Below are 14823 nucleotides of genomic sequence, written 5' to 3'. Positions count from 1 at the left end.
TGGGGATCTTAAGTAAACTTGGATTCAAAATGGCAAACATGTTCTGAAATGCACATACTAATGTAGCTAGAATGATGCCCAGGGTAATGTAGACATAGTATGAGGGTAGAGATCAGTACAGCCAGTAGTTTACTACACAAACTACACCATGGGGGTAAAAAAAAGGCATGTATTTGCAGAAATTACAGCATATCTGAATTGTTATGTATCTACACAGACAAAAAATTATACTGCTATGCTTGAAAACACTTCTGTTTTAAAGATATTATTTATTAAAACAGCATGATAAGCGAGATTAAAATAAAAATCACTTTTTGTGAGATGGAAGATGTTTAATTTGCAATTACAATTAACCCCATGTTTAGACCATTACTCAGATTATGAACTAGACAGGTGTCCTGAGGACAAAAATACTCCAAAGCAATACTAAGTCCTAACTCATGCTCATAAAAGGGACAAATTTCGAGTATCCTACAGCTGGCACTTCGTAACCTACAAACTCTGGTCTTTCTAGCTTTAACAAGCTCTTCCAACTTACTTTGAGCTTTCTAAGGAAAAAAGCCCAACATAGTAACCCGCTGCATGTAAATGCCTAGATTTTGGGGTGACATATCGGACTACTCTATAGCTCAGGCTTTGTTACCTGAAACAAATGGGAAGACTGGTGAAGATACAATGAAAATTCAATTATAATCTGGAGGAGAACAGTGGCCAAATCACACAAATATGCAGATATGATCAACAAAAGTCAGCCCAGCTTACTCCTTTCTTTAGCCTTATAATGGGCTTATAATCGGAGCAAGTTCTCTGCCACTTCAGGTACCAGGGAACTTACTCCACATGCAATACCCAGAGAAGGTGGCTGTGGCACTGAAGACACATAATGAAGGGTGTAAGAACTCAGTAACTGCTGGTATTTGTAGATCTTTTTGAAAGTGAATTATGATTTATATACAAAGAGGGGAAGGCTAAAGAAAGGGGAACAAAGAAATGGAAAGAACAAGAAACTGGGGAACTCAGCCAAAGGCTCACAAAATTTCTCCACTGTGTCTACTTTGGCTGTGCCTGCACGTATGTGCCACTGTGGCTTTGGCAGGCAACGCGAGTACGCTCTGTAGAATATCCAGCTTTCTTGGCAGCCCAATTCAGTAACAAGGAGGTCTTAAATTGGCTTAAGAAACTCATGAAACCCTTAGAGCCCACTGGCATTCTGCAGATAAAATTCGGTATTCACCTTCAGGAAAATTGCAAAGCCTGCTAAAACCAATGGAGGACAGAAATTAGCATTTGCCCCAATTCCCAGGTAAACTGGTATAATAAAAACTTTAAAGATAGTTCAAGAGCATGGCTCAGCTCTGTTTAAAGCCCAAAGAAAAAGTTTTTTTATGCTTAAAACTGACACTGGGAGATTAAGGTTTAGCTGACATGCCTGAGCCAGATAGCTATGTCATAGCAGACAAATTACTTCAGCCCTAAATCAGAGTTTCAGATTAGTTGAGTAGAATAAAGCACCAGAAATTAGGCAATTACACCTTGAAATCTGCCTACACCAGATGAACTTTAACAGGAAAATACCTGATTATATTGCTATCAATAGCTAACCAAGATGTATTTTGTCAGTACAAGCACAAATTGCACTCTCACTCTTCTGCTTGTCCTACTGCTTTTAAAGTCCAAATGAAAATGAATTTTGACAATCAGACAGCAAATTTGCAACAAATATTCAGCAACTATACAAAAAAGAAAGAAGTAACAGTCTTAACGGGGATGTAGAAGTATTAAGCATAGCTGAGGAGGAACCTTTTCCAAGGCTAGAATAGATTTGATGATGGCCACTGTATAATTTCAGCAATTGAACTGAAAAATAGTATGTCTGAATTAAGATTTACAGAAGACATATACGAATTACCGCTTCAGCATCCAAATTAGATAAGCTGGTTGAAGATGCATGGATATATTAGTTCACTGAAGACAGCTACCATCAGACTGGCAAATAACATAATCACAGTAAAAAACTTAGGTGCTTTTTTGGAGGGATCATTTTTCATCTATTGATTAATATACTTCACAGGATATGAGGCACCACAGCAATGACATTTCAGGATCATTTGCTAATATACTTCATTTAGTCATTATACTGAACTGCACAACTTAAGCGTTATCAAAGAAAAACAATTTTCTTTTGACTTCTCTTTCTATGAAACTGTCTATTCAGAGAAGTGCTTGAGGGGTACGCTTTCCAGTGTGCAAATGCTTTCATGAGAGGTGGTCTTGCTAAAATAGCAACTGAAACTAAAACCGCTATTTATCCAGCCAGCTTCGGGCTGCTCAAAAAGACCGTCCTCCCTCCCTCTTGTTTCTCCGGAGGGCCACACTGACAGATCTGAGAGGAGAAATTTCATGGAAATAAGGTACAGTTTATTTAAAAATAATGGGGGCAGGGAGGGGAAGAGAAGAGTAAAGAACAGAAGAAAAGCGATTGAGCCTCTCAGCAGCATGATTGGTAAGTTAAATAGCAGAATCAATGTGCCTCCTCTCAGAGCCTGGATCAGACACAGGAGAAAGGACAATATTCTCCAGCATGCTGAAGATGTCAGAACCTACAACTCACAATATCTGAAATACCCATGGGAAAAATTAAATTGCAAATTATCTAACTTCCTTCCAGTGGGAAACTGAAGGGGGGGAAAAAATAGCTATGTGAACATCTCGATTTATGCAAAGGCCAAACCACTCAGCAGTTAAGAGATTTTTGAAGGAGGATTGAAATCAAATTATCTCTTATGAGAGAGGAGAGAGATTTTGGGATCATAAGCCAACTTTCCAGCTATCCCTGGGTTTCATCTCCTGAATTCCTCAAGATCATTCAAAAATCCCAACACTGCATTTTCTTGCTCGCACTCCATATACAGAGAACATACTTTCAAGAACTTCTTTACTACATACATAAAATATTCTGCTCGTATCTAGAGCTGTATGATCTTTTGGTTAGATGCACAAGAGTGACTAAAACACAATGTACTCCCTTTATTTTGAGGGGCCTTTTTCCTTCTTTCCTTTAAAGTAAAATGACATACTTTTCTCCTACAGTGTATTTTAGAAGTCTCCCAAAATTCAGAAATAAGTACAACAGACAAATTGTCTTATTTGCTATATGTTTCCATACCCCATTTGATGAGCAAGTAGTCCTAATATACTGCTTTACAGTTATGACTTACTGTAGCATTTTAATTTTCTACTGTGTAGATTTTAATCCATCACAGCACATTCTGTCACCCACACTGTGCAGTAACAGTAGATATTTCACCAGCCAAGGGAGAATGAACACAAAGATATTTAGTAGAGACAAAAGCTCTACAGAAATGCCAGCAAGCTAAGGGGAAGGAATGCATGATAAATGAAGAATGCAACCACAGAGATAACTGGTAGGGGCAATGAGCTTTGTGCAGTTCCACTCAGAAGCTGAAAGCTGATTACTTCCGTACAACATTCTGGGCAGAATAAGGCTACTATTTTAAAGCAACCTAACATGCTTTTACTAAATAACAGATCATTGTCAGAGCTGTTATCCTGGGACAGCAAAACTATCCTTACTGCAATTACTGTTCTCTAGTTGGAAGGTTAGTTACCCAGATTTTCTACATTTAATTAACATCAAACCCCAGCTCACTTCTGATGTTCAAAAATACTGCATTCCATGCAGAAACAAATGTTCAGTATTTCCAGCTAAGAAATGCTGCTACTAGAAACCCACCTCTCAAAAAACCAAATACACCCCCCAAAAAAGCCCTACCACTCCATCTTTTCCCTGCAATAACACACAAGAGGAGAACTGCTTTGAAAAACACAGAAGTTATGCCAGAAACCCAAACTAAAACCACTCAATACAATCTTTACAGCACCAGTGGCTCTGTTAAACTAAAAAGTACAAAACTAAATTCTATTCTTCTTCCTTCAGCAACTATCATGATCTCCTAAATTATCACTGGGCTATGAAGTGCTAAGCGCTACACCTGTGTCCAAACAGGACTATGACAGATTTTTGGTTTGCCCCTTTTTTGCTCAATTATTTAACCTTTACCAGGTAACAGCCACTGGTATTCACATGTAGTATTTAACAACACAGACTTTCAGTCCAGTTACAAATCCTGACAATGTAGCTGAATATCTCTAACATGCTTGCACCAATTTAATTTCCTTTCTTTTTTTTCCTTTTTTTTTTTTTTGTTAAGCCTGTATTCCATGCAAATGTGAGTACATTTTCCAGGAACAACAAAATAGTGAATTGCTTATAAAGCTTTTGTTCCCTGCCAAGCCATAAGACAGCATTATGATTTCCCCCAAAGAAAAAACCATAACATGAAAAGAGGGAGGCAAGAGTTTAGCAATTTTTTTAACCCTTGTTATGTGATGGAAAAAGTTGGCAAAACAGACAAAGTTGAAAAGGAAAAAAAAAAATTAAAACCAAAGGTTTTCGAAGTTGACCATACGTAATGTTTAAAGTGTCGGACAATTTTAGTAAGAGAATGTTCTATCAGCACAAATTAAAATAATCCTAAATGCACAGAATTACTGCGTTCAAGTCATCAGCTATACCTACACTACTAAATAAGAACAGATTGCTTTTACAAAGCCATTAAAAAACACTGCAACACATCAACAAAAGAAACACTTAGCATAAGCAATTAGATTCAAGTGAGGAACTAATCTAATTCAAGTAATTTTTTTTTCTATCAGATTCTTTTTTATTCTCTTATTTTTTTTGTGTACCCTTCTGTTCAGCCCTGAATATCTTCATTTATCTCACAAGAGGGTCTGCATTCTTTCTTTACACTGAGTTCACAGCTTCAGTACACTGAACTTAGAACACAGGTATGCAAAGCTTCAAATGTACTGACAGACCAGGCTGATATATGTAAATTTAAAAACTGTTTACACTGAGGTTTAAGAAGAGGAGGAAAATGTAAAACAGTTCAATTAAACTACTGCAAGTTTGTTTATACAAGTGTAGAATGGGGTTGACATTTAGCTTTATCTCTGCAAACAAATTTAATAATCTTATGATAAAGACTTATGTTTATCTAAGCTTTTATTATCTGTGAACCACTCCATAGTAAGCAAATTAGTCTTCTTAAAGACATTTCAGCTAGGAGGCTGATTCCTGTTCTACTTTGAAAATTTTAAATCACAAGAGTAAAAATGAAAAACAACAAATTTATCTTTACCTTTTCTTGGCCTCTTCATACTGCCAGTTCAGTCTTACTCTGTCTACAAGTCTTGTTTTGTCATCAAACCCAAACTTTTGCAGATTTGAAGAGTAAGGAGAGGGGGAAAAAGAAAGGAAGAAATAAGAATTTAAAAACACTCTCACAATAAAGAAAGGTACAAAGTCTAATTCATTGGACTCACTAAAAAAAACCTCAATGCTTCAGGTAATAATGTAATAAAAATCAATTTTCTGCTTTAGAAATACAAAACTAGTCTATTGTTAACCATACATAAGATAAATGAGCCCTTTCAATAAATTACGATCCCAGAAATCAAAGGTTAGCAAACTGAATCATTAATGAATGGTCCAAGCTTTTTAACTTTATCCGAGCCTAAAATAAAAAGAGTATTTGAAATATTTTACTACTTGATACAACTATTTTATGGACTTTAATTAGATGTAATTCAGATTAACTTTCCCTGTACTGTGATGTGTTATCCAGCACTTAGATCATTAGTGTGTTTTGAACACTATTACAAAAACATCACCTGAACCAGTTGTAGAACATGCATTTATACTAAAACTCCTACTGTATTCAGTCTAGTTTGTACAACTTCTTTCCTTCTTAGAGCATCAGCAGTTCCCCTCTTCAGAAGTCTGTATATGGTCCAATAGGTTAATCCCAAGTCCCTACTTAACTGCACTGCTGTATCTCTGTATTTCTCATCTAACTGCTGCTTTTGTCGTCTTCATCATCACATTTTAAAAAATCCACTTTTTTTTCCATATTCCACTACTGATAATCCAGAGAAACCATTAACATAATTGCTTCATGTCATCTTCCTGACAAGAAAACCTATGCCTGATAAACACAATTTTCAGACTACGCTTGACTTGTCTTCGATGGCATTCATTATGTACTGTGAGTGGGAAAATGCTGGTATGCTCCTTTGGTTTTGGAATTCAATAATCACATCCACCACCAGTTGAAAAATGACATCCCAAAGGTATCATCTACCTAATACACTGAAAGATGGCCTAGTGTTAGCTAAATTTTCATAGGTGCTTTAGGAGTGTATATTTTTAAAACACAGATTTCCTTTTTGCAGAGGCCCTCTGGAGATACCCAACTCGGCAGCTAGTAAACAAGTAAAAGAAGAGGAGAAATGGGATGATAAAAAGCATCAAATTAAGAAGTTACATAGTTCAACAGAAATTTCTAACCAAATGTGGAGTAATATCCAAACCATAGTACCAACAAACTACAAACAGGTTGTCTGTCTTCTTGCTTTTTTTAATATCATCTACAGAAGCAAGACTTTTACTGATGAAGAACAGCTAGGTTGCCATAGTACTAGTGCAAGCCAAATTTTTATTATCTAAAACATTTAATTTCATTCACACAGAACTGTTTCCAGGGAATGTTAATATGCTCCCCTCAAATACTATATTTAATGGCATATTTGAGCATAAAGGTATGACAGATGAGAATTTTTGGTAGGTTTTTAAGAAAAATACTGTGAGACTCTAACCAATACGTCTCTTGTCTCAGAGAAAAGGAGCATAGGTCTACCTTACGTCTTTGATGTACATGAACAATTATGACAAGCATGATAAAACCAAGATTTTAAAAATCAAATGAAGAGCACCAAAGAACATCTATCACTACTACCAGAATACTAACATCTCACACTGTTGCATTAGCCATCTTGAAGTTGAGATGTGGTTAAGTGCTTTCTTCCTTCCTGCATCATTACACGTATCAGTAGGTCAGAGCTACTGACATGAAAGGAAGAGGTCTGTGGACACCTCAGCAAGAGCTGTTACTTAAGAGATGAACCTGCGGTCACCAAAGTGATGACATGAGAAGTGCTCTGCTGGGCTAGCTGAGTCCAGAAGCTGATTCTACCTGTCACTACCTGCAAGCACATCACTACGCCTTGGTGCCATGCTCAAGCAGCAGAACCACAAAGCCCACCACCACCCAGGGGTGCCACTCACGTGCTCTGTAAACTACCAAACACAACTCCCTCACAGCTAATACTGCTTTGGATTTTTTTGTTCTGGTACAGCCAACACCTCTTAAAACAGGAAGTAACGACGTATCACTATAGTACAAAAGCAGCTTCTTTTCTACAGCAAAGGTCTCACATAGGAATGCATACCTCTCCAGTAATGTCAGTCTGAGAACAAGCGTCGCAGTGTTGCTGAGGTAAACAGGAGTCACTGAGAGAACTAGAATTGTGCTGGAGATCCTGCAGGGAATCTGTAATACAACAGCTATTTCTGAATCCATCTGTTAACTTGGCTAGGCTCTACAGGAGAAGAGATTTAAAAAGAAAAAAATAAAAGATTAGATTAACTGATTTTTATAATTCTTTTATTAACAGAGGAAAAAAAAACAACCAAACTATTTTAGAAATATGACAGGTAGCTCGTTTATCAGAGCTATTTACAGGAAGTAAAACTTACTGTACTGTTACTTACATGTAAAAGCTTTGCTTTGAAATAAGCCTCTCATTTTAAAAGATGCATCTAACAGTAACCACATTTTAAGTTATTTGTTTCAGATCTATGACCATTTCAGCTTTTGTATGCCTTACAGTTCTTTAAATCTCGCAGCTGTCAACTTTCAGGTTAGCTGATAAGGAAGATAAATGTGATTCATCTGCCCTTTTGCCATCTTGTGCACAGGTTATATTCCTTAGCCACTACTGCTATCGTACCCAACTTGATAAATACCTTGTATTGACTGTATTTTTATGGCACCTGATTTCACCCTTGTATTCTCTCATCCAAGGTTCACATAATTAAAAGATATTTTACACTTTGGGTTATGCAAGGGACATCTCCAAGATGCCTTATGACACAAACTGTAGAAACCTCAAGCAGTCTTTAAGTTGGAAGGGGAGTAAGACATAATCACACAAAGGAACAACAGTTTAACAACACAAGCTTAGCTGACAGGCTGGTAATACTCCTTTAAAAAAAGAATAAAATTGTTAATATAACTTTTATTTTATGTTTGTGCATTCTTCTCTTTTTCAAAACTTACAGAGTAACAATAACAAAACCCCCATGCAGGCTGCTGTTCATAACCATTATGCTTCAAAACAACTGTTTTGTTTTTGTTTTCTTTTTTAATTTATAAGATTAAATTCTGGCCCCTCACCAGCAGGTAAAGGACAATCAAATTATGTGAACTTGTATTTCAATTTATAAATTGTAACGTAAACCATGCTTCTAAAAATACATGTAAAAATTCTCAAAACTGCTTACTCCAGTAAGCAACAGAATCTGAGACAAACTTGATGAACTGCACTGGAAAAAGGCTGGCCTTCAAGAACCAGTGGCTCTGACAACTGGTGATTTGCAATAAGCCCCAGTTATTGCCCATATCCAATTACCAGGAGATTTCTCAGTGTTCGAAGTGCAGTTCAAAAAAGATAAGACATCAATGCTTTTCTTACAACAAATCAAACTATGGAGCCAAGAAGACAAATTTGCGTAACAGCAATTGTTTGTGGCTCAGAGGAACAGCATGGCCACCTTGAAGATAGAAGCATCTGGTTTTGAAGCCTAAGAAACATCCCTAGGAACTGCAGCAGGCCTGAAACTAGTCAGAAAAAGAAACTTTTTCTGGTAGCATCCATTTCTGTCCTACACAGTCCATCCCTTTGTTCTCATTATATACCAGTTGCTCCTTCAGGCCTGCCTCCGTTAATGATGAAAAAGAAGAAGAATATCCAGCCTGGTGCTGGATTAACAAAGGAGAAAGGCAGAGAGAGACATAGGTACAATGCCACGTTCCAAACAGCACATGTGGCTCCCTCCTTAATACTCTATGTGATGGTACTAGAAGGTCTGTGTGGGGCTGGGATTTTGTGCTCAGCACTAGCAGTGACAGAGGACATGTCAGACACGCCAGCAGTGGGACAAGGCTTCCACTACATGCCTCCAGAACCTCAATTTATCTTGAGTCCCCCCAAAAAGCCAATTCTTCTGCCACCTCCCAACTGAACTGTACCATCTTAGTATGAAGGACGAACAAAATAGTTCCCTCTCAGTCCTGAGACAGCAAAGTTCTATTTCAAATTATACTGTCAAGAAGTCTCTAGCTAGTGTCACTTTATCCTCCAAGACTTGCTGCAAAAAGAACTGCTCCATGACATGGCAAAAAGAAAACCAGAGGGTCTTCCACATTATGAAAATTAAAAATTGCAGACTCCTGCTTAACTCCCTTCTTCAAAACTCACTGAAGAAATGTTTATGAAGGTGGTGAGACACTGGCACAGGCTGCCCAGGGAAGCTGTGAATGCCCCATATCTGGCCGTGTCAAAACTAGATGATCTTTAAGGTCCCCTCCAACCCAAGCTATTCTATGATTCTGTGATACGATTTTATGAATCACTAACAGGTTTATAACATGGAAATAATAGTTTCAAATCATAGCTACACAAACATCAAACATCTCCTCTTTTACCCAGTAAAGCAGAGCCAGTCACAAGAACAAAAACTGAGAATTCAGAAAGCAAAGTTTCTCCCAAATAGGTTATGGCCCATCTGTCACCTTTGGCTAACACATACTATGTTACAGGCATATGAAACACCAAAGGTCCTGATGCCAGAACTTCAGTCTAAACTTCTGCCTATATTTCAGCTACTTCACACACTCCTGGTGTACTCCTGACGCCTTCAGCATCTTGGCAGATAACGAAGGGCTGTCTGGCTGCTGGCCAGGCTTCCTATCTGGGCACAGTTGCTGAACCCTGGATTTAACTACTTTAAAATTACACAGCATTTGACAGGTGGCAATCACCAAGTAGCATCACCTTAACTTGCAACTACGTGCAAAGGTGACTATGCTCTAGGGTAAGCACATACATTTTGAGTCCTATTTGGATGAGTGGAAGCACAGCCTCCAGCAATCCTAACACGGAAAATTACAACCTTAGTTCACATACTTTTTAGACAGAAACAATTTACATTACTGCTAAGAGTAATATCCTCCCCAGGTTTTTGGAGGAATCCATCTTTCATCTGGGGTTTATGGATTATTTATGGCAGTCCCACAGAAACTGCCAAACCAGCCTATTGTATGGATGTAAAGTTCTAGGCACACCAGCCCAGACCTACTCAGAAAGAGGGAAATGAGCACTGCCATTTCATCATTGCCTGTTACTATCTGATTTGGGAGCTCTCTGCCACATACAGTTTCAGTGCAGTTCCCACATAACCTATTTAGCCTGTTTAACTAATAGTTTTTAAAAAAACAAACAAACAAAACCACAAAAAAACCCTCCAGTGCTTACTAAGGATAAAGGATAACATTTTAAAAGCATATGTACATACTGAAACAGAAGTGTGAAAGGGATTTGGGGGAGCACAGGGGGAAGGAGGGGAAGAGACACACACATGCTGCTTTTAGGAACCGGACCATGCAACTTGATTATTCAACTTTGTATGAAAAGTTTGCCCACTTTTTTTGAGCAGTGATACTGCCAGTTGGCTTTATTTGCAGCTACAGCACCCAGTTTGAATCTGACCACTCTCTCTTTCCCTCTTCAGTCTTCTCTCCCACACAACTCAATCCAATTATCATAGTTCTCCGACAGCTACAATTTTCCAAGCACCTACACAAGACTGAGTCACTTTCACTATGTTTAGTTCTGTTGCTCACACTGGCCAGATTTAAATTAAGAAATAGTAAGAAATTGTCTATTTCCTTTCTCAGAAATAAATCCCCCTCTGTTTACACAATACTTCTAACTCCTCTATAAACAGCTTTCAAAATGGTTTTCCTAAGAAAGCTTGTCTTGCCAACAATAGCTTTAAAGTGCTGCATTTATGAGGGTAAAACAATTTCAAAATTGATAGGAGATTAAAAATCAAATTCTGATCTTACTAAGAAGATACTTAAAATAATCTTGCACTCATTTGACAAAGCTAAATAAACCTGTAACACTAATCTTCAACTAATTATAAAAAGGAAAAGCCCAGAAAAGTTTGGTGACAACAAAAAGAGTATATTTTTTGGTCAAAAATTTAAAAACTGTCAGGCAAAAAGCTGACTATTTTTCCAGAACACACTAAGTTGGCAGAAATACACAATTTTTACAACTGCAAATCTTGTGAACTACTAAATATGGATGGCATTTAATCCCTTATTGCAATTGCAACAAAACATGCAGAACTGTTTTGCATGCTAGGCCTGTGTGGAACAACTATTTCCTAGATTCTCCTGGACTGTACATTTATTACTGGATGCTATCACAACTCAGCGTCACCAGTTACAAAAAGGACACATCCTAGATTGATATTTCCTGTATGCCACACAGATCCATGAGGAACAATGGCAACACCTTTTATTTTTGCTTCTGTCTCTTGCAATCTCTACATTCTGGTGCTGCCAGCATTGCCCAGGTCTCGGTGCTAAGTTTGGTTCTAGACTTCTACGTTCTTCAATACTGTATTTAAAGAAACTGCAAGTGCATTTAGTGTTGGTTTAACACACAACCTCAAGGTATCTCAAAGTTTACAGCTGTATTTAGTGCTACAGAGGAATTTAAATGGAATTTAAAGGAAAAGGGGAAGAGGGGGGTAAATCTACAAGGGGTGTCAAAACAAGGTGAGTAGTTAAGCTGCTCCAAGTCACACGCTCATTTTCAAATTACCAGTTACTTTGCTAAAATGGGTGTGTTACTGCATCCATGAAGAACAGCCTTTCTAAATCATTTCTTGCAAGCCAGGCACATAGAAGATTGAAAACCGCTTTAAAACTTGGCCAACACAAAATATCAAATATGTTAAAAGATGCCAATGCAGAAACTTTTCAAAGTGAATTAAGTATTCTTTCTACTTGAACAAGGATTTGTGGTCCATCAGCTGACCTTTGGGTAATGCTTTGGAGACTGCGTAACTGTATAACTATGGAAAATCATTATATATAAATTACATAGTACCCATATCATTTAACAATAATAAAATAATAAAAAACCAACAACAGAACACTACTGTGGAGAAAAATGAAATAAAATACTTTAACGGCAATATTAATTTAGTATGCTCCCTAAAATTTAGGTAACAAAGATGCCTTTTACCATATAGTAGTTTGAAGAGTGGATGAAGAGAATTGGTCTTGTCACACCTCTCTATCTGTAGTATATTTGGGTAAGTCTACACTGAAGTCTCTGAAGTGGCAGAGGCTCGTGGCTCTTTGATCAAGCTCCTGTCACACTAATAACACAGACCCAAGAACTGAAAGCTTGAAGCAGGATGCAGAATCCATTCAGAAGTTACATCACTTCCCGGGCATGTGTCTTCCCTTACTCCCTGTGCTCCAACTCTTGAAAAAATTCAAAGCTTGCAATTATGGTTTCTGTAGATGTTGTGTTTGATCATACCCTTTGAGGGTTTTGTGAGGACATTTAAAATCAACATATGTCTTGAATGGGTACTTAAGAGGAGTGATCAGGGCAAAAGCAGGAAAACTAAACTGTGGCATAGTGACAGAGATCGAATTTCGTGAAATGCTCATAAAACTCAAAATGTGGTAGACAAACTGGTAAACATTTTAGCACATGAGTTATTAGTCCTACTTAATTATAGGTAAATGCAAAGAGACACTAAACAGAATGAAAAACAAATACTGTAAAACTGTAAGGTATTTTTTCTAATGCAGCATAATTAATCCATAGCAATCTTTCATGTGATCAGCAGCAACAGAAAGCTGTATTTAACAAAAGACATTGATCTAAATATAAGGATATTATGGTACCTGAGACAAGAAAATAAAACTGCTTTTGAAGTCCTGTGTTCACAGTATAGGCAATGACTACTAACCTCTTTAGAGCTGCCTGCTATTGGTTATTATCAAACAGAAAAATCAGTTTAGGCCACCTCACTTGCTTATTTAAACTTGGTAACCCTAACACAATCATGAACAAGAAAATAGAGGTCACTTATTATTTTTAGCAGCTATTTATTCAGTTATGTAGTTCTTACCTGCATAAGGTCCTGCCTTTCTTTTTCACCTGTGCATATAGCTTTCTTTATGGTTCGAAGCTCACTCATTATAGCTTGTGCTTCATCCAGTCTATAATTTGTATGAGCACTCGACATCTTACGATCAATTCTGTTGAAAATATCAAGACAAAATCAGGAATTTTTACATATGTAGGAAGCATGTAGATGTTTTACAATATCTTGTTTATTCATGTACCACTTTATTTCCAGGAATAAATGACAACTCTGCTTGGAATTAACACAGCACTCTGTGCCAAGTACACTCTAAAGAAAAAGCAATGCATTTATCTACCCAGGTTCTGCAATACCAACACATCTTCTGGTTTTAATGTCCTAATACACAACTTACAGGCAATGTCTGTGGACCATTTCATACAACAGAAGTAAAATCAACCTAAAACTAACCTACATGGTAGTAACTTGAAAGATATTAGCAGTCTAGCTGTCATATTTTCCATGCACCACTACATGCTCCAACATCTTTTCCACGATTTCTACCTGATCTTGCCTTAAAGTTTCTAAAAAAGACATTTCATTTTCTTGGGAAAAAAAATTTAAATTCCTAAACTTTTATTGCAAATGCTTTCCTGCCATTATGGGCGTCTTTGAGTATATCTTTTCTAAAGACACCTTTGTCCCACACTAAGGAACATCATATGGTACCATTCCGGAAGATTCCAAAAGTAAATTCTGCAAGAATGCTACACTACTACCTCAGGCTGAAGTAGTGCTTATGTTTCCATCTTGACACAAGAATCTCTCATCATAAGTGGCATATGCACTGAATTTTCAACTTTGTTTCCAACCGTTTGCAATAATAAAGGACAACAGATTGGGATGCAGAAGCCCCATCCAATGCATCATCTCAATAATTTGCTTTGATTTTTAGATAAAGAACAAGACCAGAGACTACAGAACTTACTACAACCACCATCTGGTCATGGATTTATAACAGCTATGGGATTTTAACTGGCTACCAAGAGCAATTAGAGAAAATTCTGTTGAATTCCTGTTAAAATGATAAAACCTCCATTTTCCTGGAAAGCGCACATATAGGAAAAAAGATGGTATGTATATAATGGTCCCTAAGCCAACTCTAAGTACTAACAACTCCAGGAAAAAGGGTCTCTGCTTTACAAAATAAGACATAAAACACATAGCAGTCCTTACACAGTGCATCAGTTTATGAAAAGATGTAGTAGAAGAGAGTATGCTATACATAAATGACAAGAATACCCAAACTCTAAAATATTGAGAATAACTAAAAGTTTCAAGGTAGGTATTATGTTAAGCTACAAGTGTCAATAGCACTCACCAGCATGCTCTGCCAGTGAAATTCCACTTGCAGAAAATTATTTGCTTCAAAATTAAAATATTAAGGTGAAAACTCAAAAGGGTTGGATAAAAACCTGTGGCTTAATGATACAGCTCATAATATTTAGGAAAAAAGTAGGTTTGTTTTTTTTCTGACAGTTCCTGCTTTTGGAGACAACACGAAATAAGTCTGAACAGCAAGCTTTTCATTTACATGCAATTTTCCCCATGTTGCATCAGAAAAGATATAAGCATTTACAGTTTTTTATTCAAAA

At 37.1% G+C, this 14823-nt stretch overlaps 1 protein-coding gene across 4 annotated transcripts in view; it reads right to left on the bottom strand.

Annotated features, from left to right (window-relative positions):
* WWC3 (WWC family member 3) overlaps positions 1-14823 on the bottom strand; it is a 101531-nt gene that overhangs the window by 31134 nt on the left and 55574 nt on the right. For all 4 annotated transcript variants that reach the window (XM_031051055.2, XM_005151427.4, XM_031051052.2 and 1 more), the window contains exons 6-8: positions 13214-13343; positions 7375-7524; positions 5226-5299 (exon numbers count right to left, since the gene is read on the bottom strand). In XM_031051055.2, coding sequence (XP_030906915.1) covers positions 5226-5299; positions 7375-7524; positions 13214-13343 — 354 coding nt within the window. The remainder of the gene's footprint in view (positions 1-5225; positions 5300-7374; positions 7525-13213; positions 13344-14823) is intronic.

The sequence above is a fragment of the Melopsittacus undulatus genome, chromosome 2 (genome assembly GCF_012275295.1).
Source record: "Melopsittacus undulatus isolate bMelUnd1 chromosome 2, bMelUnd1.mat.Z, whole genome shotgun sequence".
In the NCBI taxonomy this organism is placed as follows: Eukaryota; Metazoa; Chordata; class Aves; order Psittaciformes; family Psittaculidae; genus Melopsittacus; species Melopsittacus undulatus.
Note: the sequence above shows the minus strand (reverse complement) of the source record. Positions and strands in the feature narration are given on the sequence as shown.